The sequence below is a fragment of the Elephas maximus genome, chromosome 22 (genome assembly GCF_024166365.1).
Source record: "Elephas maximus indicus isolate mEleMax1 chromosome 22, mEleMax1 primary haplotype, whole genome shotgun sequence".
In the NCBI taxonomy this organism is placed as follows: Eukaryota; Metazoa; Chordata; class Mammalia; order Proboscidea; family Elephantidae; genus Elephas; species Elephas maximus.
Window position 1 is genome coordinate 49,715,859 of NC_064840.1, and position 25,682 is coordinate 49,741,540.

Genomic DNA, 25,682 nt, shown 5'->3' on the forward strand with positions numbered 1-25,682 from the left:
ACATAAAAGCATAGATTAGTAAAATATAGTATAATAATTAGGAAGTGATACATTTTAAGCACTTCCTTTGCTTTAAATATAATTTATTTAAATATAGCTTGGTTTTTAATAAAAGCTGTGCTTAACAACCAGCTTACAATTTTCCTGAACTTCTTACAATTGGCATTCATGAGTCAGTATGAGTCATTTTCAGCACACCATTAGCTATAATCCTTTTATTTTAAGCAATTTTGCTGTAAGTAACCTCTACCTGAACATAGGTTGGAGGAGAACTCGTTTAAGGAGCCTACTTTTCTTGGAAGAATTGGCTGGAAGTATGTATCTGACTGGGGGTCGGCACAAATCTTGGCAGGTCAGGCTCCGGGGCTGTAGCATCTGAAATGCAACTTCCCCGGTAGCACCAGCAGTGCCAACCCACCAATAGCAGTGAGGAATGAAGTGTAGACAGACAGCAACCGCAGAGGGCTTCCTGGGAGGCCTGTGGTTTCAAAGCTGGATCTTGACAAGTGTGTATAAGGTCCTATTCTCCAAGCACAGGAATTTACGAAAATATGAGTAACTTTTAAAAAGTATTTAAAGGACGAAACTGGATGAAGTTTAGTCTCCTTGTCTAACTGGCCTCTATTCATTGCATCTTGGACATTAAACGATAAGTGACCTAATTTTCTCATCCCTGTACAGTAATACTTGGCTAACTGGGGCAACACTGTCCAATGACCAGAGGAGAAATGTTCTAATTACGTGAGGCTGGTTGCTTCAATACCTTACACAAATAAACAAAGAAGTTAAAAATATTCGTTTTCTAAAATGACCACTCAGAAAATTTCCAAAAAGTTTTTTTTTTTTTTTTTAATTATTGTGAACTATGTTTCATTAGGATTCTCTAGATGGTGCAAATGATTAAGTTACTCAGCTGCTAAGCAAAAGGTTGGAGGTTCTAGTCTACCCAGAGGTGCTTCAAAAGAAAGGCCTGGTGATCTGCTTTTTAAAAATCAGCCATTGAAAACCCTGTGGAGCCCAGTTCTACTCTGACACACACAGGATCCCTATGAGTTGGAACTGACACCATGGCAACTGGTTTTAACTAGTGTATTTCATTAAATCAATAGATTCCTTGAGGGCTACTTTAAAATGTAAGCCATGTAGACTTCTCAAAAATAAATTCCGTATGTGATGACCAATGCAATATGTAAAGGACTAAACATGATAAAATAAGAAATGTTTATCTTTAACACTGATGTAGTATTAAAAAATACTAGACGTATAAGAGCAAGGCAAGCTGAACATGGAGTGGTAACAAATGAGACACGAACTCCGCTCTCCTTTCAAATTATCAACTAGGCTAATTTTTTCATAGGCTGCACTAGTAAAATGAAAGTGGATTAAAATACAAGTCACTTGTAATTTTATAATTCTGGATTGACTCTGAGCAATTCAGCAGTACATTTTGAGATGTTTTTGTCAAAGTCTAATTCTTTTGTTTTCTAAAGAGCAGAGGTAAGCAATGGCTTCAAGGTCCTTAAAAATCAACTAACGATCAGGCCTTAAAGAATAGGCAGCTCTCTAAATGCATCGGTTTACCTGTTGGCAGAGTGATAAGTAAAAAACAAAATATGTGTAACTACAAAGGTGAAAATACATTCAACTCCAGGTGCGTTCCGAGTTGTCCGGTTCTTGCCCTGACAAGATAGATTCTTAATGAATGTAGACTTTTGACTCACTTTCTGTTTAAAAGAAAAAAAAAAAAAAGCTATTATAAACTGTAAAATACTAAGTAATGATGATCATAAAAATTTATTGAATTTAAATAATAGTAGCAACCCTACTGAAAGACAATACCATTAACTCCATTTTACAGTTAAGAAAACTAACTAAACAACTTGGCTTAAATTCCCGCAGCTAGTTAGCACTAAGACTAAAATTGCAGTTTCCGAAGTCTAGTTTTCTTTCCAGAATACCAAATTGCTTATCTTGCTCAGTAATTGGGCAGGGGACATATCCACGTCCACCTATCATTCTAAGCCACCAAAGAATTGAATAGTTAATTTCTGAGATACTATGCTCTGGCCTCTGTGACAGAATAAGAGAATGAGAACAACTTCCTGAAAAGCCAGCAGAGTGGATTCACATTTTGGTTCATACAGGCTGTGCTAAATGGTGCTTTGTAAATAAATGAGCGACAGTCCCTAACTCATGACCTTGTTGGTTCTTTCCTTAGGAAGTGAAAGTTGCAAGTGTTTGAGTCAATTACTCTCTCTAAAATCTCTTTGTAAGTTCAGTTCCACACCCAATTCAAGAAAGGGGAGCGAGAGTAGCGCCTTCTATTGAACTTACCCTGCCTGAGTCTTCTAGATATCATTTCTTTTCCTTATTTTTAGATTTAGAGACTATTTCTCACTGAAACAAACACCATATTCAGAGAAATTGGTTGCCCTAGCCCAGCTTATAGCTCATATATATATAGGATTGTATTAAAAAAAAAAAGGTATCTGTTTATTCAGACCCTTTAAAAGGGGTGCAATCATCAACGCTTACAGTGTGTTCTTAAAAGTTACTGATTTTCTGACTGCCTTGCAGATTACAGCTAGTAGCTCTTAATCAAGAATAAAATTTGCTCATCAATTGAGGTTTTCAAAAATAATTTTTCAATGATTTTTTTGTAAATTTAATCTGTACTAATCTCATCACTGCCCAGCAGGAATTTATGCACTTTTTTAGCAGAGTTTAGGTGTCTTAATTTCACAGATGTCATTAGTGTATGTATATACAACACTGAGTTACTAAGATTCGTACAAAATGGTAGCTTTTTTTCTCTCTCTAAAATTCAGTCATTTTTAAAATATAATGTTATTTTGTTTGTGCATTATAGAACTCATTGGGACATCCTTCTCATATATGAAATATAAGTGAGAAAATATTTGAAAAATAAAATATCTTACACGATATGATTCTGAGTGTCTTTCCCACAGTCAGGTCCAGTTTTCAATTTGCAGGTCGTGGCCTCACAGCAAGAATCAGTGCAGTCCTTCAAAGACATACACAATGATAAATGTGGGCTGAACATTGCACTTTCCACAGACCTGGCCCATATGGAACAAGATGGCAATGAAACTCCACTTTTTCCATTACTCTGCTATACAAATTCTGGTGGAAATGACCAAGGAAATTCGATAACATGAAAAGTTTGTTATGCGTAAGGAAAACTACCTCTTAAGAGGCCAGAAAAAGAACTGTCGGTGAATTAAAAAAAAAAAACAAACAGTGCTATAGAGTCGTTTCCGACTCATAGCGACCCTATAGGGTTTCCTAGGAGCACCTGGTGGACTTGAACTGCTGACAGTCGATGAATTACTCCAAATAAATTTGACCTAGATGATATTATTAGTAAATTAATTCAAAACTTGAAGTATATTTACATATTATTCAAGCTATTTAAAAATAGAGAAAAAAACCTCCAATTTATTTACCAAGCCCATGCAACCGTCAAAAATGATAATGAACACACACACACATGCTTCTCAATGTGAGTACATAAGCAAAAACTTAAATAAAATATTAAAAAAGCACCAGTTTATTAATATAACTTTTTATTACAACAACGCGGGTTTTTTTTTTTTAACCCAAAATGCAAGGGCAGCTCAGCTTTATCAGATAAGTAATATAATGCACTATACTGAGACTGAGGGAGAAAGAAACTAATGTTATTTGGATACATGGTTAGTAAAAATTAGGTAGCCATTATTGAGTTATTTAATTGTATTTAAAACTATGGACAGAATGATATATCATCATAATAAAGAAAATGTATCTAACCAATAGCAAAATATATTCAATAAAATAAAGAATAAGACAAGGATTATTTATTTTCCTAACTTTTGGGGGTATTTCAACAAATACTATGAAACACGGAAAACATATGGAAGCATAATAAGTGAAAAAAGGAAACACATTTTCACTATTTGTGTGTAATATGAATCTCTATTTGGAAAAAATAGAGGATCAACTCTAAAAATATTAGGTGAGTCAATAAGATAGTTGAAAATAATAACAAAAATATCAAAATAGTAATAATTAGTTAGACTCTAAGATAAAAAGAAAATATTACACTTACTAATAGCAAAATGAAAAATAGAAAAACACTTCAGGGCAAACTTCTATGTGGTACAATAACCACATGAAGAACTTTGTAACTTTCCTGAGGAACTTTAAAGGCAATTTTATTGTTGCCATTATACAAATTTATTATTGTGAAAATGTCAGTGGTTTTCAAAGTAAAATATGAATTTAATGAACTTTAATCAGAATCTCAATTGCTTTTTTGGGTAAACTGACCAACAACAACAAAAAGAAGCCAAAAAGAAAACAAACACAACCACCAAGGTATACGGAAGAATAAACACTGAAGGACTATCATACTGATATGTAGATTCTGTAATAAAAAAAGACTCATGCAGAGATTTGCCACACGAGATATTAAAATACATTGTAAAGTTATGATAATAAAAATAGAGTGATGTTTGTACAATAATAACTAAGCAGACAAACGTAGTAATTTTTAAAATCTAGAAGAAAACCTAAATATATATACCAGAATAATAAAATAGTATATGAGACTTATGGGAAACTGTATTATTTAATAAGGAGTAGTATAAAAAGAATATATGTTATTTTCTGGATAAGAAAGCAACTTTTAGTTGTTCATAAGCCTGAGCCTTTTAGGTTTATTTAACTACATGAGAAGCAAATTAATAAAATATGTAAAAAAATAGGAGTTGACTACTATAATTTAATAATATTGGATCTTAGACATCATATAGACAGTAGTTTTCATTTACTTTCGGTCAGCACACATTGATATAAGCCATTTACCTGCTTGAGCTAGAAGTGCCTAGAGTTATACACAACTTTGATTATCTTCCACTCAAGACACCACATGGGAATATAAGTAATTAAACAATGAGATGAGATGAACTGTAATTATAAAATGCTATATCACTTGTAAAATTACATATCTCATTGCAATTTAACAAAATATTTTCAACAATCTTCTGAAATGATTAAGACATACTATATAATCTAATATAAGCTAACCGTTTTCTGTCTAAATCTAAATAAATTGTGACATAGCAAGGCTATATGACTTCCCATTGTCATAAAACCATCTAAAATAATGGATATATCTTAGGTCACAACTGGCTTCACCAATTATTAGCTTTGTATCTTTGGAACAAGTTATTTATCTGAACCTCACTTCTCTAGACTGGGATAACAGTACATATTTTAAAGGTTTGTTTAGAGTGATAAAGATGGCATATGTAAAAGCATTTTTAAAGTTGCATGACGTGTGAAAAATCTCTTTAAATGTTAACTCTTACTGTTTTTAATTTTAAAAGTTAAAAAAAAAAGATTAAGACAACAGAATCTCTTTTGTAGAAACCTAATATGGGATTGCCAGTGGAAATTCTATCAGAGACATACCTTAGAGTACGCTGATGCCGTGACGATGTCGAAGTTTTCAAAGATTTGCAGAATTATAATTATGTTAGATGGTTATGTTAATCACTCATTCTTTACAGGTCTACATGATTGTTTTATTTGCTCTTTTTCCATTTTACTTACTCCTTGGTTTACACACTGACTCAATGAGAAAAGAGCACCACTTTATGGAACTTAATTTAGAGATCTGTAATTGTGAGTGCTCAGCCACTGACCATTTTGATTTTGTGTAATTTAGGATTCCTGACTAACAGATCTAGGAATGATCATAAATGACACATTATAGCTAATGATTTCCTTCCTTATATTCAACTTCCTACCATCCTGTCATAATCATATCATGACCTGTGAAATGCCTTTTAAAAGATGATTAAAATCAGTAGCAAAAACACAAGGGCAAGTTTACTTTTCACTATGACACCAAGCTTATCTTTTGAAGGAATTAAAAAAAAAAATTAAAACGGGGGGGGGAACTGTATAATTCTTATGTTCCAGTAACTGTAATAAATATTTTAAACTTCAGATATTTTCATACCTTGGAGGAGCCACAGTCACAGTCTTCTCCTAATTCCAGCAGTTGGTTCCCACACACTGGTGTTGTTATTATATTTTTAGAAATTGGTGCTTGCAGGAGGCACTTAGGTTTTTGAGATAAAAGGTATCTTCGAAAATGTGAGCGGGAGGTTGTGCTGAAACCCTTTGGGAACTTTGAACTGTGTCCAGAAGAAAAATCAGAAATGACATGATACAGAGTGCTGTGGCTTTTGCATTAGAAACGGACATGAGAATCTGACTTGTCTAACTATCCTACTTGGTTCAGTGGAAATGCTGACTTTGACGTCTGTTTAGGATTGCACTTTATTATACGTGGAGGGCAATCAAGCACGTATACTACGCTAGTTGGAAAAAACATCCATTTTCCTAGACATCCCACTGTAGAGTTGGAAGGATTTAAATTCTTCTGTGGATTCAGTACTGTTCTAAATGGCAACAGTGATGAACTTCATCATTAGTTATCATCCACACATCTTGTCATTCAGGGAAGAGAAATAAGAGATTTCATGAGCAGTGGGAGGAAATAATTGCAGGCCTATTGGTTTTGTGGACATGGTTCTCCTCTAAGCTGTGAGCACTTCAAGAACAAGGCAGTGTTATTCATTTTTTCCAGCCCAAGTCCTTGCAAAGTGCCTGCCTGGCATTAGCAGGCAATTAATAAATATGCAAAAATGGATTGATTAATTGATGGGGATATATAAATATGTTGTCCTAATCTTAATTATATCCATATTTTTAGAAAATATGATATTATTTTAGGGTAAAATAATATGATGACCATAGTTATAAGCTCTATCTTGTCATCATTGAAAATCTTAAAGAATGAGCCCTAATAGCAGGAGAATAAATTAAAGGGATACACAGCCTTCAGCGACAAATACCCAGTTAACGTATGTAGACTACATATGAATTCCTTAAGGTTCTGGAATATTGCTTTCTCTAGGGTGACAAAGTCTCACCTCAGATATTGATTCATCACACAACTCCCAGAGGGACACTTGGTGTTAAATGGAACATCAGGCATACCAAGGACATGGCCTAACTCATGTGACATCACTGCGACAAGAGCCACATTATTCATTCTTTTAGCCTGGAAAGAATTAGAAGGTTCCATTACTTTCTATTTTATTTAGTTATTTCTTAGTTATTGGCAATGCACAGAATTAACAGAAAAAAAATAGTGTAAGGGGTGAAAGATAATATGTTACAAAGGTCCATTCCCTATCATTGCTGACTGCAGAATGTTGAATGAACAATTTGAAACTGTTGGCTCCTGAAATCAACATGTATTCGTTGAACTAATGGATAGCAATTTCTCAGTAAACGATTGTTAAATTAATTGCATTCCTCATAGGAAATATTAAAATCCAATGTACCGTGGACTCAGAGGTTTCCAAAAACTATTCCTATGGTGCCTAGAGGATTTATAGTACCTGGCTATATGACACGTACATGCACCTTAGTTACTTGTCTGAACCCTGGCAATCAATACCAAAACCAAACCCACCGCCGTCAAGTCAATTCCAACTCATAGCAACCCTGTAGGACAGAGTAGAACTGCTCCATAGGGTTTTCAAGGGTGTAAATCTTTAAGGAAGCAGACTGCCACATCTTTCTCCTGAGGAGCAGTTGGTGGGTTCAAACCAACAGCCTTTTGGTTAGCAGCCAAGTGTTTTAACCACTGCACCAGCAGGAACAATTTAGTGTTATCTCAGGCCACAAAAAGCACCTGGATCCTCTTTCTATCCCAATCTTTCTGCTTTTATGTCTTAACACCAACTAAAGAGTGGTGCCTTCTGAGAGGGCCAATGTAAAAGGTTCCAAAATCCAAGGAATATTCAGTGGAATGATCTGCCAGTAGTTTATTTCTACTTTTATTTATTTATTCAACAAGTGTTCATTATGCCAACTCTGCGTAAGGTATTATCTTGGTCTTCATAGAAGATATAGAACCGTAGGGAGTCTTACTACGAGTTTACAAACCTCAATAACAGCAATGGAAGATGGAGAACACAAGGAATTCGAGGCTGCCATTCCTACATGTCGATTGTTGAAGCTAATTCCACTGCATGAAAGTTACAGATATACTGTTACAATCTGAGTCTTCAGACCATTAGCTCCCATTAAATATGTTATAGATTTCCTTTGTTGCCTGAGCTCTTTTATATTCACTAGGCCCTAAAATGCTTCTCCTATCCTACAGCATTCTAATGACCACAGATGTTTATCCACATCTAGCTTCATTTTTTCTTTTATCTGACACATGCCTCCAATAATTTCACAAGTAAATTGCTAAGAGTAGAACGTCAGGCACTCTGAAAACTGGGGAGATATAACTGAACAGAAATCCCTGCTAAGAAACCTGGGGGATAATGATCCACCTGCCTTCATACACCTGGTCCTGCAAAGCATGTGCTCACCTGAGGAGCTGAGCATGGTCATGGATCTTCTTTTTCGCCAGGTTAGAACGATGCCAAATCATGAAATTGTTAAAGGTGACTCCTGTATTGGGTACCACCTTTATCTTGTCACCATCAGACCAGACTTCCATACCTACCAAAGCCACATGAACATCTATGGTGTTATAAATCTGTGAAAAGAACATTTTTCTTTATAAAATGTTCACAATTCCTTTAGTGTTTTAGACTTTCTGTTGACCACAAGTGATGAATAGACCCATCCCATTTTGAAAATAGAAATTCTAAAAGTTGCTTTTGCTACATATAATTTTACCTTGATGTTGACCTTTGCCCTGTTAAATTTCCTACAACTGCTAACCTAGAGTCATTGTGACCCTATTAACCACTTATTTTTTTTAGTAAAATTATAGGGAAGTCCCAGGCTCTTATGTGGAAACAAGTGCTTACATGACAGATATCTTACCACATTGAGCAGGTTGATCACATCAAACAAAAAGCTTCTTATTAAAGTTAGATTCCTCTTATGCAACTTATACTGTAAAAAATAATATGCAAAGTATAGTTAGAATATCAAGTTAAAATGAGAAAGCTGATAGGGTATAGGATTTCATATTTTAAAATTATACATTTTAATACAGTTAAACATCTACTCATTCTTCCTTATGTAAGGCTCTGTGTTTCAATAAATTGTATTTCAAATGTAAGAGGTTTTTTTGGTAAGAGAAAAATTAGGCATTCATATAAAATTTTAGTGTTTTTTGTCTTTAGGTTAAATACATGAAATTAAAATTTTTAGAATTTTTAAACCAATTCAATACTATTAAAATTTGATTACAAAAGCAACATTTTCCAAAGAGAAAAAAAAAACTTCAGTATTTTTTTCTTTGTATATGTAAATACAATTTGTAAGGTATATACAATTTTGTGTTTACTTTATATTTACATGATGTGAGAATTTTAAAACATATTTTAATAATCTATTCTTTTTATCATTATTGACATTGATTTCCTGTAACTACTGGGCGAGATATATATATATCGCCATAATCTGAATACTTTGGTAGCAGATGGATATTAAAGAAGGTAAGTGAGTGAAAACTATTGCTGGCAAGGCAGATAGAACAGACAAAACACCCAGGTGGCTAAACTCTGTATTGTTCGCTAAAATTGTTGCTTGTCTTGTTTGGGTAAGTCAACTTAAGAGTTGACTTAATGGTCCAGGAGCACACATATTTCATACTTACAAAGGCATTATCCAGCACCAAAAAGAGTTCGATGTATTTCTTAGCCCGAAGAAAATCTTCTTGCTTTACAAAAAGTAAAAGAACATTATTAATAATTACTTTCACCCTGAAAGTTTCAAAACCTTGCAAAGAAAGTCCACTCCCCGACCCCGGAGAAAAACTGAATTGAAGAAAAGTAAAGCAATTACAACCTTCACGTGCACCAGTCACTGTTGAACACACCAGTATGCCATTATCATTGCTGAGACATTTGAAATAGATGAGAACTTAAAAGAGCTATACTCACTTCTGAGTTACTGAGGGACCTAGAGGTTCGGATCAGGCCTTGTTGCCTGCCAACGTTTCTCACACCACAGGTGTGGTTAGCTGGGTCAAGTTCCTCCTGGCTGTCTGTGAGGACAGCGTGTTCTTCCTGGTCTGTGCTCTTCAGAGGCTTTATCATGTACCTCTGACCATGATGTGTGAAGTATCCCCTATAAAACACAGAGATTTGCATTTCAGGACTTCCTACCACTCAGAGTCATCTAAACTGACCTGAGTAAACTGATCCCTCTCCCATCACCCCATCCCAATCTCATATGTACAGATTTCGTTCACAGGCCTTTCAGCCAACTTTTGCTAATGTAAGTACTAATCAGTATAGTAAACTGAAGTCAATCTTACTAGAGAACTGTGAACAACTAAAATGAAGCTATTCAAAGAATTTTGACCTTACATCATGAACTCAGGAAATATTTTTCCATGGTGTATCCATTCATTCAGCAAACATTTCCTCCTAGATCCAGGGAATATAATAAAAGTCTCTGCCATTGAGTCAATTCCCACTCATTGTTACCCTATAGGACAGAGTCGAACTGCCCCATTGGGTTTCCAAGGCTGTAAATCTTTATGGAAGCAGAGTGCTACTTCTTTCTCCCGTAAAGCGGCTGGTGGACTTGACCTGCTGACCTCTGGTTACCAGCTGAGCACTTTAACTACTGTGCCACCAGGGCTCCAGGGAACATTATAGATGCTGAGAACTCTAGAGGGGAGAAAAAATGCTTAGTAGGCCAACCAGTATAGCAAGTAGTAGCTTTAAGAATCCTTCTTCCAGGTAAGATAATTAGCTCAGAAACATAAAGTGAATCCGTGTGATGGAAAATTATGAGGCCAAGTAGTCATTGAACATTATACCTATGAGGGTATTTTGTGATGTGAGGAAAAGCTTATGACATCATGTTACATATGTACCTTGTTGAAAGAACAATTATGTAGATTTTTTTCATATTTCAATCATGTAAAATGTATGTTTCTCAATATGCATAAGAGGCTGCAATCATGACAAAATGTTAAGAATAGTGATCATTCAGAAGCAAAAATTTGGACTAGTTATTTTCTTATTTGTGCTTTTTCTTATTTTCTGAATTTTCCCTAATTGTCAAGGATTGACTTTTGTAAATAGAACTATACACACATACACATATACACATAAGCTAATGTGGGACAATTGCAGGGTAACCCGCTGCCACTGAGTCAATTCCAACTCATCGCGACCCTACAGGACAGAGTAGAACTGCCTTATAAGGGTTCTAAGGAGCGGCTGGTGGATTCTAACTGCCGACCTTTTGGTTAGCAGCAGAGCTCTTAACCACTGCATCGCCAGCGTCCCAACTGCAGCGTAGACTCTTTAAAAAATATAAAACATGTGGGTTCAGGGAATGGGGCGAGTAAACATGGAAATAGATACAAGTGTCATCAGGGTTGTTTAAAAATGGCTAGAGCTGGCTTCTGCTACAGCAGCAGGTTATGAAATAAGTATAAGAATGATACTTTCCTCTTTAGCCACATATATTCGGCATTTTAACGATTGTTAAATTTTACCAAACTAGTAAGAAAACAAAATATCCAGAAAGACTTAATTCTGTGTAACAAAATTATGCCTGATGTTTAACATTTTGTGGATAGCTCTCACCTCAACCCATCACAAGTACTCATGCTGGCAACAGAATCCTTTTCATTTAGGGTGTGGCCTTCATAGTAACAGTGTTCCTGGAGGTAGACAAAAGAAATTCTGTTTTAGATTCTTTTTTTTTTTTTAATTATTATAATAATTTGTGTATCATAGTTGTGTAAAAGCTGTCATCTGCAATATTCAGCAAAATTTTTCAAATAGTGACTGTGCTCACACCAGTTTCCTGAAACAAAAAGCCGTGAGAACCTCAAAGTTTTCTGAATTGCTCCACGGGTGACCCTAGAAAAATGTCCATATTGGTGGCTGAGCTATCTTCCTGACACTAATTCGTACTAAGGAAGAAAATGCAGGCAGGTTGATCTAAGCAGGCTCCTGGATAAAGAGGAAGCTGCAGCTAAGCAGCCAACACCCTTGAGACTTGCTGTACTCCTGGAGAGCTCTCAGGTTTGAGGGCCAACTTTTAAGAGTTTAGCTCTCCTGTGGTGAATCTCAAGGAGCCCTGGTGGTCCCGTGGTTAAGCACTGGCTGCTAACTGAAAGGTTGGCAGTTTGAATTCACCAGCCATTCTGTGGGTAAAGATTACAGCCTGGGAAATCCTGAGGGGCAGTTCTGCTCTGTCTTGTAGGGTCATTATAAATCTGAGTCAACTCAAAGGCAACAGATTTTTACAGTGCTGAATTCCAGTGATACTGTGCATCACATATTAATAAAATGAGACATCTATTTTTTTCTAGACTCGGGTCCTCAAAAGGCTGCACTACCACTCCTGTGCTCCTCATCACAATTGGTCCACTTCACCATTTTAGTTGGTCTATTCAAGGAATCCCTTAACCAGTGTCAAAAATGAAGAGCACTTGCCTACCACTGCTGTTGTTGTTGTTAGGTCCTGTTGAGTTGGTTCCAGTGACCCTATGTACAACAGAAGGAAACACTGCCTGACCTGGCATCATCCTCACAATTGTTGTTATGCTTGAGTCCATGGTTGCAGCCACTATGTCAGTCCATCTCATTGAGGGTCTTCCTCTTTCTTGCTGACCCTCTACTTTACCAAGCATGATGTTTGTCTTAGTTATCCAGTGTTGCTATAACAGAAACACCACAAATGGGTGGCTTTAACAAACATAAATTTATTCTCTCACGGTCTAGTAGGCTAGCAGTCCAAATTCTGGGTGTCAGCTCCAGGGGAAGCTTTTCTCTCTGTGTTGGCTCTGGAGGAAGGTCCTGGTCATCAATCCTCCCCTGGACTGGAAGTTCTCAGTACAGGGATCCTGGGTCCAAACAACATAGTCTTCTTCTGGCACTACTTCCTTGGTGGTATGAAGTCCCTAAGTCTCTCTGCTCACTTCTCTCTTTTATATCTCAAAAGAGACTAATCTTGTAGATTGAGTCCTGCCTTGTTAACATAACCCCTGCTAATCCCACCTCACGAACATCATAGAAGGAGGATTTATAACACATTGAAAAATCACATGAGATGACAAAATAATGGACAAACACACAATACTGGGAATCATGGACTAGTCAAGTTGACACACATTTTTTTGGGGGGGTGCAATTCAATCCATAATAATGTCCTTCTCCAGGGACTGGTCCCTCCTGATAATGTGTCCAAAATTTGTGAGACCAAGTCTCACCACTCTCACTTTTAAGGAGCATTCTGGCTGTACGTCTTCCAAGACAGATGTTTGTTCTTCTGGCAGTCCCAGTATAGTCAATATTCTTGGCCAACACCATAATTCAAAGGCATCAATTCTTCTTTGGTCTTCCTTATTCATTATCCAGCTTTCACATGCATATATGGTGATTAAAAATACCATGGCTTGGGTCAGGCATACCTTTGTCCCAAAGTAACATCTTTGCTTTTTTTTTGTCTACAGCAAGAGACTCAGAAATGATTGGTTACTCATATAAGCAAAGTAGGGAGGCACGTATGTGGTATGATCTAAGAAAATGAATGAACAATCCCTTGTTCAGAATAAAGTGGCTTTCTTGAGAGCCTGAAGTTCCGTCCATGTTTATCTGTGCTTTGGAAGAAAACTTGTGATTCATAGACATTTTCTCATAGAAGATTTGGGAAATATACCACATTAGGAGTCATTAGCTATTAATTTGAGCATAAATTACTCTATTAGGTATTTTCCCCTGAGGAAATTTTGCTTCAGCAAGATTTTAGATATTCATGAAATGAGAATTTTGATGTAACAAAGGAAGAAAAGGCCATTTTGTCAAAGAAGTCTTAGTCTATTTTCACAGAGGCATACACATTTGGGGTGCCACTGCATGATTGTGACAGTTTGTTTTTTTCTTCCCGTTCTTTCCTTAGCCATAATTCTCTGTTGTGTCTGACATCTGGGTCCTAGCATAATCTGTAGAATGTGGTTTAACTGGATATAAAATATATTAAATAACTGATATCCTAATAGCTGACCCCACCATAAAGGTATATATCTTTATCTTCAGAAAATAGTAAAGAGTGACATAATATTATTTATTGAGGAGAGTATTTCCAGCCTATAAATAAAATGATCTAAGGGAAAGTGAGCTTTTGGTTGGTTCTAAAAACATACTACTTAGAAGCCTCCTATTACTCCTACTTTTAAAAGTAGACAGTGATTTCATTCGTTGTCTCACTGGTCATAGATGACCTCCTTGCTACCAGATTCATCAATTTTTTTTTTAAGTTGTCCATGGACCTATGAATCTTATAAAGTAAGAGGCAGATCCCAGAAAGAGTCTCAGAAAGCCTTTGACCCTACCATGTTCTGAGGGCTCGTGGTGACCTCCTCTCCTCTGGATGAGTAAACTGTTTCAGTGTAGTCTGGTCCTAGGAGATACCTGTAGAGAGGAGAAAGTGGCATGATGCACTTAGGTTGGTAATAAGTAAAGGCCGAGTTTGCTGATACAATCTTTTGCACTAAAGGAGCAATAACGTCTACAATGAGAAACAGTTGACATTCTGACCCACTGTTTTTTTTCCAATAGTAGAACTCTACTGCTGAAGCAAATCAAAGCATTAGTTATGCCTATTAGATTTGAGGGAATAAATGCCCTCAGCTACTTTGCAGCTACAGATTCTTCCTTTTCAAAAGAGTCTTTTGGAATCCTTTGGCACCAAAGGCATACCCTCCACAGAATCTCTGAATGGTATTGGATCACAAGTTTGCATAAAGAACCATTGTATTCAGTGAGTTTACTGACTACTACAGTAGTTGGTGCAGCCTGACCCTGTAGTATGCATCCCAAGGCCTTTGCAGCCTGCATCCATCTTGGACATGTATTCTTATTTAAACCATAGAAAGCCACATCAAAGATTTGAGTTTTTCTGCATAGAGAAGATTTTCAGAAAATTCCAAGTATCTTTAAGGAAGAAAGGCATTTATATGTGACGTTTCTGTTTTACCCCTTGTATATAATTTCTTAGGAGAGTGTCAACCTTCTTAGAGAGTGCAAACTAATTACATTTAAAATTCAATAGGTTCCTTGTCTCCCTCTCTAACCACAAAGAATAGAGCCTCAAGATTTATTTTTCACATCCTCTTAGTAGAATCCAGTGTGATTAGACTGTCAGGAAACATAACTTACTCAGTTTTCTGTAGATGAAGAATGATTTCTTCTCCATTTAATATAATCTGATACTGAACTTCAGGCTCATATTTTTCCTAAAAATATTTAATGGTATAATTAAATTAAAAATATATATTTCTGAGTCTATCTAAATAATTATGATACAGTAACAAAAGTAATATATAGTATGAGAACAATAATACAAATGCATGTAAGACAACAGCATTAGTTCCCTTATGCCTTTAAAACATGTAAAATAAAACATAAATTGTAAATCAAGATGGACTTCCAGAAAGTGCCATTATATGGAATTAAATACTTAAGGATTAAACAAATTCTACATATGTGGAATAGAGCTTATCATTTAGCCTATCGAATAGCACACTGTCTTCGGTGTATCACAATGGATCCTCAGTGGGATAACAATCAGGTATATATTTTCTTTACTTTAAACCAAAAACACTGTATTAAAGAAAACAAAATCTAAGAATTAAGGTAAAAGTGACAAAATGGGGGAATATTTGTAATTATATAATAGAGTTAATATCCTTAATAATTTCAAAATCTTATAATTAATGAGGTAATGTTAAAGTCTCTGTCCTAGATACAATAAAAACAAAACAAAACAAAAAGACAATTCGTGGTGGGGAGCTTGGGAGGAAAATATGGGAAGTTTGGAGAGACTGGAAAGTAACAATATCTCTTTGTAGAAATGGCTGCCCTTCCTGTGATTTTTTTTTTTTTCCACACACTTGAAGAAATGTTTAAGCAGCTTTGTTCTTTATGATCCCTTCCTGTTACTTACCTGTAGCAGCATTCTGAGACATGTTGTGTTCTCCCCTAGACAAAGGGGAATTGGCTATCTGGGCTCCAAGATTGAATCATTAGATGTTGATTGTGACATCACTTCTATTAGTGAAAAACCTCTTTCTTTTCTTCAAAAGATTGTAAAATCTACCACAGTCATTCACATTGCTTACCTCTTTGCCATGATTCTCTGTCTGGTTGTTCTTTGTCTCTCTTGTGTGAAAAATGTGTAGTTTCTTAGGATAGACCACTTCATACAGCTTTAATTCCTGTGTTTGCTTTATAGCTGTTGCTAGAGAAAAAGAGACAATATTGATGTAAAGGATTTAAAACTGTTTTTATGTTTGGTTGCTTGCTTTTGTTGAAAGGATAGGAAAGACTAAATTCCACTGTAGGGAGCAAAAATTGAGGACAAGTTTATAGTCAAATTAAGCTTTGGTGAAACAAAATCATTCTTTTATTCCCTCCCCCAATTGTGAAACAACTCGAAGATGATAAAACAAGTCTTGGGGTGATCTCTCAGTATATGCAAACTCTGGGCCACCATCCCCAGAAAGGGTAGTGTTGGATTAGAGCAAAGTTTGCAGGGTCCATGAATTCTGCCTGTAGTGACCCAGTTCGTTCTTCCTCTACAGTTTCTTCACAATTGTGAATTTCTCCCTCATTGTCTTCAGAGACCTCTCTTTTCCCTTTCAATGTCCTTTTCCCTCTGTGGTGCAGTCCCTCATTTCTCTCCAAATATTCTTAAGAAAAGCTCTATTGTTGTCGTTAGGGGCCATTGAGTCAGTTCCAACGCATATCAACCCTATGTGCAACAGAACAAAACACTGACCGGTCCTGCACCATCCTCGTAACCGTTGCTATATTTGAGCCTATTGTTGAAGCCACTGTGTCACCCCATCTCTTTGAAGGTCTTCCTCTTTTTCATTGACCCTTTACTTTACCAAGCATGATGTCCTTTTCCAGGGACTGGTCTCCACTAGCTCTGGTAGCAGTTTTTTTTTTTTTTCTTCTACGTGCTCTTTGATGCTATTAAAATTCCTCCAACACAGGACAACAAAAACTTTATTTTCTTTGAAACCTGAAGTCTTGAGGGCAAACATCAATGAAAGAAAGGGAATAGTGATTTATTGTGGTACTGTGGAATACAACTGCTGGTTAACAGCTTGGCAGCAAACCAAAAGGTCAGCAGTTGGAATCCACCAGGCACTCCTTGGAAACCCTATAAGGCAGTTCTAGGGTCGTTACAAATCAGAATTGACTCAGTGGCAACAGGTTTTTTGTAGCAGGAGATTTCGATAATCCAAGAGAAAGGTGGCGGTGGCTTAGATAACAATCAGTAGAAACAGTGAAAAGTCGTCAAATTCTGGACATATACTGAAGGTAGAATCAATAGTACTTGTGGGTATTTAATATGGAATGTGAGAGAAAGATGAGTCAAGGATAACTTGGTATTTTTTGTCCTGAGAAAAGAGAATTGTCATTTACAAACTTGGAGAAAGATGCAGGTAGAGCAGAGTTGTAGGGAAAGGTTATGGACATGCTAATTTTGGATGTCTAGACATCCAAGTGGTTTTACTGGAAATAAAGTGTGCACTACAGTATGAATAAGTGCAGCTGGGAACTGTTCTTTTATGAACGCTGTTTAAAGCCACAAGATTAGATAGATCACCAAACGACTGAATGCATCTAAGAAAGAGTATCAAGGACTGAACTTGGGGATACTCCAATATTAGAATAATGAGGAAAAGGGGAGGAACCAGTAAAAGAGGACAGTGAGGTAGGGTGTACAGCAAAAGAGATGGTGTGTTTTACACTGAGGGAGAGAGAGAGAAAATCGTGCCTGAAAAATAACCTCTGGATTTAATATCACTGAGGTCGTAAGATCTGTCTTGGTGAAGTGGTGAGGATGAAAACTCTGTTGAATCAGGTGTAGGAGAGAACGGAGAAGTGGAACTGGACAGTGTTTCGACTGCTCCTTTGAGGACTTTTGCTGCAAAGGGGAGAGAAAAAATAGGATGTTAGCTGGAAGGGGAGGAATTATAAGGGTAATTTTTGTTTTAATTTGAGAGGTGTAATAACAATTTTTGTATGCTCATGGGAATGATTTGGTGAAGAGTGTGAAATAGATAAAGGAGGAAAGACGGGGCGGGTGTTGTCAGAGCAATATCCTTGAGTAGATGAGAAAGAATGAGATCTAAGGGACAAATGAGAGTATTAATGTGTGCCTGACCCAAGCCATGGTATTTTCAATAGCCTCATATGCAAAACTTGGACAATGAATAAGGAAGGTCAAAGAATAATTGATGTCTTTGAATTATGGTGTTAATGAAAAATATTGAATATACCATGGATTGCCAGGAGAATGAACAAATCTGCCTTGGAAGTACAGCCAGAATGCTCCTTAGAAGTGAAGGTGGTGAGACTCCTCACAAATTCTGGACATGCTGTTAAGAAAGACCAGTCCCTGGAGAAAGACATCATGCTTGGTAGAGCGTCAATGAAAAAAAGGAAGACCCTCAATGAGGTGGATTGACACAGTAGCTGTGAATAATAGGCTTAAAAATAGCAATGATTGTGAGGATGGCACAGGACTGGGCAGTGTTTTACTCTGTTGCACACAGGGTTGCTGTGAGTTGGAACCGACTTGACGGTACCTAACAACAACAACAACGTTAAGGTACTAGTATAGATAACTCATTTACAAGAACAGGACAGAAGGCTGAACTTGTGAGGGCAGGTGCTGGTAAATTGGTGAATAGGGTCAAACACCAGTTGAAACCACCTCCCAAGCCCCCCAAGAAACTTCTGTAATGGTTTCATACACATAAAGCAAAAACAAATGTAATGTTCAAATTATTTTTTGCTTAGCAGTTCCACAGGTACATGTTAGTTTGACCTTGAGGGTCTTATTTGCTTTTGATAATGAAAGTCCATCTGTAACAGATCTCCTAGAATTTCCATAAAGTAGAAAGCTTGAAAGAAGAATGATTAACTAGGTAAAATTATGTATGGAAAATAAAGGAACATAGCAAGTATAGAATTATCTAATTGATTGTAATGTGTTAAAATCATGGCTTTATTGTTAACTGTTGTGCCACCTAAAGTAATAAGAACATAACAAAACAAACAAAAAAACAAACCCATTGCCAATGAGTTTACTCTGATTCACAGCAAATAACAGGAACAGATGTTTAAAAATTCAGGTTAACTTGGGTACTGTGGACTTCACTATCACCATCAAAGTCTGAGCAATTTTAGTGATTTTTGAGAAGAGTATTGACAGGCAATAGTCAATAAGTTCCATTTTTCAAGAAATATATTAATAAGCTTTTTAGCGGGTGAGAACCAGGAAGGAAAAAAGAAGACACTTAACACTTTTTTTTTTCCCCCAATCTAATGAAACCATTTTGTTTCACTATTTGGTTTGTACCTCGTCTTGAGTGCAATTAATTCTGATGAATAGTACACTATCTTCTGTTCTGAGACAACACTTGAATTTCTCTTCAGTTAGTTAATTAACTTTTTCTTTCACTTAATAATGAAATTATGTCTAATTTAACCCTATTTTACTTGAAAAGTCTTCCACATGGGACAGGTAGTTATCACCACTACTTTGCCTGCCATCCATCCTAGTACAGCCTCTGACGAAATCATGTTTTTGGATAAATAACTGTCTCTTTGTGGGTAGAAAATATCAAACGATTCAAACTTTATTCAAAATGACATCGGCAATATTTAAAGAGTTCTCATAAACTTAATTTCTGGTCCGGAAGTTAGTTCTAGTGTGTCATTTGGGGTTGAGTGTTTTAGAAAATAAAATAATACCACGGTAGGATAATTGAACGAGAAAGATAATTTCAGAGGCGTCATTTCTAAAGTATTATGCCAATCACAACACCCTGATTTTAAAAGCCTACTTGGAACTGTGAATATATGGCATGATTATTAGTTTAATAACTGTTATATTTTATTCTTTTTTTTGGATAAAGTATTAGGGTTGGACAATGTGAGGAATATATGAGAAATACAAGTGCTAGAGCCAGCTTTATGTATGCAACTTTTGTACATTATCATTAAGCAAGTGAATTTTGTGGTGACATCAGATGGCTTCTTAGCCATGGTCTTTACCTGCTTTGGTAGAAGATTTGCCACAGATGTTTTTAGGAACTGTGAAGGTTCACAACATTTGAATTTTAACATGCTCCATAATCAGCGATAGAATCAATGGACTTAATTTTATTTATAATAGGGAGTATATAGTAGTAGTATCGGATTGACTCATCCATCAGTAAAACATCAGCCTAAAATTTTTTTTTTAATATTCTTTTTCTCTTAGATGCTGTAATTCCACTTAAACCAAAAAACCGGTTGCCATGGAATCAATTCTGACTCATAGTGACCCTATAGGACAGAGAACTGCCCCCTAGGGTTTCCAAGGAGCACCCAGTGGATTCAAACTGCCCACCTTTCGGTTAGCAGCTGAAGCTCTTAATCACTATGCCACCAGTAATTCTACTTAGACCCTACAATTCTACTTCTGAGAATCTTTCTTAGGTAAATATCCTAAAATACAGATCTTTAAAAAGCCTCAATACATGAAGATGTTATTTATTAGTGGAAAAAAAATAGAATCAATAAAGAAATAGTAAATTTTGGTTCATCCATTTGGGAAAATATTGTGCAAACATGAAATTTATTATTAAAATATATAATAATTTGAGAAATTATGAAGAATTTTACCATACATGTTTTATATAGTGTTTTAAAATGTTTTAACTCACACAGAGATATTTATACATTCAGTTTGCTCTTTTAGAGAGAAAGGCAGAAAATATACCAAAATGTATGTAGTGATGATCTTTGGTTCATGAGACCATATTATTTTCTCTCTCTTTCAGTCTATTTCCATGTTCTGTAAATAATACATTAAGGGACTTTATAAAATTCATTAAAATATTTGACTTTTATATAAATATCAATACATTAACACTTACCTTGAATTTGAACAATGAGCCAGAGTACAGAAAGCAGGACCAATGACATGTTGGCTACTGCACGTAGCTGAGAAGTCATGCAGCATAAAGATGTGATCCCCACAGCTGTCCAGTTTTATTCTCCCCTACTTTCTCTTAAAATTGAAAAAAAGAAAGAATTATAACCTCAAACCTTTGTTGTGTGATTGGGGAATGTTTCCTAATGGTGTTGTGAAATTTCCAAGAAATTGCAGTGTAAAGGTCATGAGAACGTTCCTCATTTATGAGAGAGATTTATATGTGGGGTTACAACTCATTAAGGAATTACAGCTGGCATCTTGTATTGATGGTAGAGATGTAGTGGAAATATTTGGACTGAGGCTGAGATGCTGTTGTTCATATTTAGATGCTCACCAAGCTGAGCCATCACTGGCTGTTTAGTATCCTCATAGATATTTACTTACAAATTTATAAAATGTATCAGGATATTCTGTACATATTTTGAGAAACTAGCACAGAAAACACAATCTTTTAACAAAGGTATAACAAGGGTTTGGAAAGTATGGCAGGTTTGGCACCTGGGTATGTGGTACTACAGGCCAGTTTCTATTAACCCTGTAAGGCCAGGGGTGTATACACAAACAGTGGTGCCTACTGCACCCCTGTCCAAATATCTGACACCCCTCTTTTAGAAAACTTATCATAATATCAGCTCAAAAATACAAGCCAAGCTTGTGAATATTTTAATTAACACATTATTGTGCTTGAGGAAGGATATTGGGCTGTACCAGGTTAATAGAAACTGTTCAGCAGGACGACATGCCCAGGACTGGTACAATACCCTAGATATGCTGCTGGTTACCTCTCTGAACCTCAGTGTCCTTATCTGTGATAAATGGATGATAAGAGCTACCACCTCAAACTCGCTTATACTTGGAAAACTGTAAAGAAATATGCAAATATAACTTCTTACTGTATAATCTCTACCAATTTATACTGGATATAAACTATGTTTAAAGTATACTATGAGTCAACACAACTGGACTAAAGGAAAGCTAAGAAGTTTCCTGGATAGAACCAAACACTTTGAGGGATGGAGTAGCTAGGACTGAGGCCTGGGAACCATAGTTCTGGGGGACATCTAGGTCAATTGGTGTAAAAAAATTTATTAAGAAAATGTCCTGCATCCCACTTTGATGTGTGGTGTCTGAGGTCTTAAAAGCTTGCAAGCGGCCATCTAAGATGCATCAGTTGGTCCCAACCCTCTTGGAGCAAAGGATAATGAAGAACATCAATGACACAAGGAAAATATTAGCCCAAGCGACAAAAGGGCCACATAAACCAGCAACTTCATCAGCCTGAGACCTGAAGAGCTAGATGGAGCCCAGCTACTACAAACAATTGCCCTGACAGGGAACACAACAGAGTCCCTGATGGAGTGGGAGAAAAGCGTGGAGCAGAACTCAAATTCCAGTAAAAAGACAAGGCTTAATGGTCTGACAGAGACTGGAGGAACCCCTGAAAGTATGCCCCCGGGAAGCTCTGTTAACCCAGAGCAAAAACCATTCCTGAAGCCTACTCTACAGACAAAGATTAGGCAGGACTATAAAAAAATAATACTTGTGAGGAGTGTGCTTCTTAGTTCAATCAGATACACGAGACCACGTGGGCAACTCCTGTCTACAAGCAGGATGAGAAGGCAGGAAGGGACAGGAACTGGTTGAATGAACGCAAGAAACCAAGGGTGGAAAGGGGAAGGGTGCTGTCATGTTGTAGCGATAGCAACTAATGTTACATAACAATATGTCTACATATTTTTGTGTAAGAACTTAACTTGAGCTATAAACTTTCACCTAAAGCACAATAAAATAAAATAAAATAAAATAAAAGCTTATTGAAGTGATAAAAATAAATAAAGTGTAGGGCACACTGGCCTAGGGGCAAGGACGAGAAGGCAGGAGGAGACAGGAAAGCTGGTAATAAGGAACCCAAGGTCAAGAAGAGGAGATTGTTGACATTTCATGAGGTTGGCAACCAATGTCACAAAACAATATGTGTATTAATTGTTTAATGAAAAACTAATTTGCCCTGTAAGCCTTCATCTAAAGCACAATTAAAAAAAAGAAATTATTAATAAAAATAAAAAACTAGTTGAGTTGATTTTGACTCATGGCTAACCTAGGTGTGTAAGAGTAGAAATGTGCTCCACTGGGTTTCCAGAAAAAAAAAAAGAAAGAAAGATGACAGCCAAGAAAACCCTATGGAGCACAGTTCTCTGAAACACTTGAGGTTGTCGTGAGTTGGCATCAACTCAATGACAATGAATTTGTTTTTTTTTTGTTTTAGTTCAGTTACATATTTATTGATTTCATATTAAATTTGAGTTTGTACTAGATTCATACTAAATTTCTGAGAATTCTAAGATGACTCTGTTACTTTCTTGCTATTGGAGATATTCTTGTAATAAAATTTAATAATGGAGCAGACCCACAGATTATTTCTATACAAATAGGAATAATTAAGTTTGAGGTTTGTGCATTGTATTTATGCAGATTTTAGAACTGGCAATTCACTTGGTGGGTGGAAAGAGTCAGATACTATTAACTAGAAAAATAGAGGGGAATTGGGTATTTTGGTTTTCAGAGTTTCAGAGAAAACTATATTAGTAGAAGCATGGATATGTAGAAAATCATGACATTTGTTGAACTGCAATATGTTCCCCTTGAACTGAAGAAAACATATGTTACATAAAGCTTGTGTTATGTTCAAGGACCAAGCTATGCAGGGACATACGCTAATGGTCTTGAAGGAAGAAGTAGATATTTGAGAAATATTTAGCTCATAAAATTATCATGTTTGCTGATTGGGTGGAGCAGCTGAAGAAGCAGCTGAAATGCGAATTCTAGATTTCAGCTTGAGCAACTAAATGAATTTTACAGATGGCATCTTCCCAATGTGGTTGTTTGATGAAGACTGAAGTTTAGTTAACTCTTCAGGAGTTACACCCTTCAGGAGCACGGCATCTTGAGTATAATAAATGTTCAAAATGTTCGATAAAAGAAGTTTGAAAATTGCCCTCTCTGTGTGGGTTAATGATGATGTTTATAAGATAGTTCAATATCAGCCTATAAATTACAAGTGTGGAAATAGCAATGAGGGGATTGTTTACTTGATGCATCTGGAGAGAATGAGTACTGGCGTATATATGAACCCTTAAAACCCTTAGGGATACAATATTCAAGAACTGACTAAACATATGACTTAATTTTGATCATAAAACTAAAGAATTCTGATCAACATCCTAACCACAGGAAATTTTGTTTCCATAAAACTTGCAAGTTGACATTCTAGAATGTTCCATAATAAAGTATATTTGAGGATAGGGTGAATGCTTAAACATTGTCTAACTGGAAATGAAAATAGAATGTCTTTGTTGTTGGGTGCTATTGAGTTGATTTTGACTCCTAGTGACCCTACGTCACAGAGTAGATCTGCCTCATAGAGTTTTACAGGCTTTAAGCTTTATAGGACCAAATCACCAGGTCTTTCTCCTGTGGAGCCACCACTGGATAAAGGTTATAATGACTCACGCAAAGTCCTTTACAGTTCCTGAAGGACTTTCACATACGTTATCTTATTTGATCATTATAATAACAGAGCTAAATGAGTATTATTCCCATTCTATAGATGACTTAAAGAGGTTAACTGACTTACTTCCAATCACCCAGAGGGCAAATTAGGTCTCCTAAAAGTAGAAGAAGAGGTGATAGGTATTAAAAACTACTGTATTTAGAATATTTTATTGAGACAAATCTTCAATTACCTCAAGGAAGAAACCTATTCCAAGAATATATAAGGATAGGGATCAGCAGGTTGGGTGAGAGGCTTGAGATGAGAAGAGAGGGTTTGGACTAATCCTTGAGGATAATGGGAGAAGGAACTGAAAACGAAGAGGTAAAAAGATAATATAATTAGTGTTGATGAAAAAACTAAGGCTAGGAATCACAGAAAAAATTATATGTATAAAATTTTGAAATTAGAAAATGAGTGAGGTTCTCCAAACTAAACCAAACCAAACCCATTGCCATCAAGACAATTCCAACTCGTAATGACCAGAAAGGATGGACTAGAGCTGCCCCGTAGAGTTTCCGAGAAGTGGCTGGTGGATTCCAACAGTCGATCTTTCACATTCCTGGAACTCCATTAGTCAGAACTCATTCACATGATCATAATTACTAAAAGAGGCTGGGATAATAGTCTAGCTACATGACAGAGCAAAGGGAAAATGAGTTTGGCCAACAGCTTTGCCACACAGATTTGTTTGGAAAAGAATAAAGCTGTTAGATATCAAAGATGAGTAGGAGTAGAAAGTAACAGCTGGGCAGCATGAATCTCAAAAGAAACACGTGGAAAAGCAATAGTTTGGTGAACTAGCAAACAGTTTTCCCATTTATGATCTTATAATATGTGGAGTATGTGAGAAACACATCAGGGTGCTATGAGTCAGAATCCACTCAAAGGCAATGGGTGTATAAGAAACATACCTAAAGATAGGTACAATAAAAAAAGGTCATCACCTGAAGAGTGAAATTTCAATTATGATGATGATAAAGAGGTTGAAGAATGAGAGCAAGTTTGTCTGCAGTGAATAAAGGTCCCTAGATATTTC

The 25,682-nt window shown here is 36.2% G+C and overlaps 1 protein-coding gene across 1 annotated transcript in view; it reads right to left on the minus strand.

Annotated features, from left to right (window-relative positions):
• Positions 1–1,563: 1,563 nt before the first annotated feature.
• Positions 1,564–25,682, minus strand: part of ADAMDEC1 (ADAM like decysin 1) — a 58,682-nt gene continuing 34,563 nt past the window's right edge. Inside the window, 15 exon segments of the mRNA XM_049865496.1 lie at positions 1,564–1,724; positions 2,940–3,025; positions 6,032–6,209; positions 7,011–7,141; positions 8,035–8,116; positions 8,472–8,641; positions 8,935–9,006; positions 9,716–9,778; positions 10,002–10,188; positions 11,667–11,743; positions 14,423–14,501; positions 15,249–15,325; positions 16,211–16,329; positions 21,035–21,114; positions 21,116–21,159. Of these exon segments, the coding sequence (XP_049721453.1) occupies positions 1,718–1,724; positions 2,940–3,025; positions 6,032–6,209; positions 7,011–7,141; positions 8,035–8,116; positions 8,472–8,641; positions 8,935–9,006; positions 9,716–9,778; positions 10,002–10,188; positions 11,667–11,743; positions 14,423–14,501; positions 15,249–15,325; positions 16,211–16,329; positions 21,035–21,114; positions 21,116–21,159 (1,452 nt within the window). The 3' untranslated portion in view covers positions 1,564–1,717.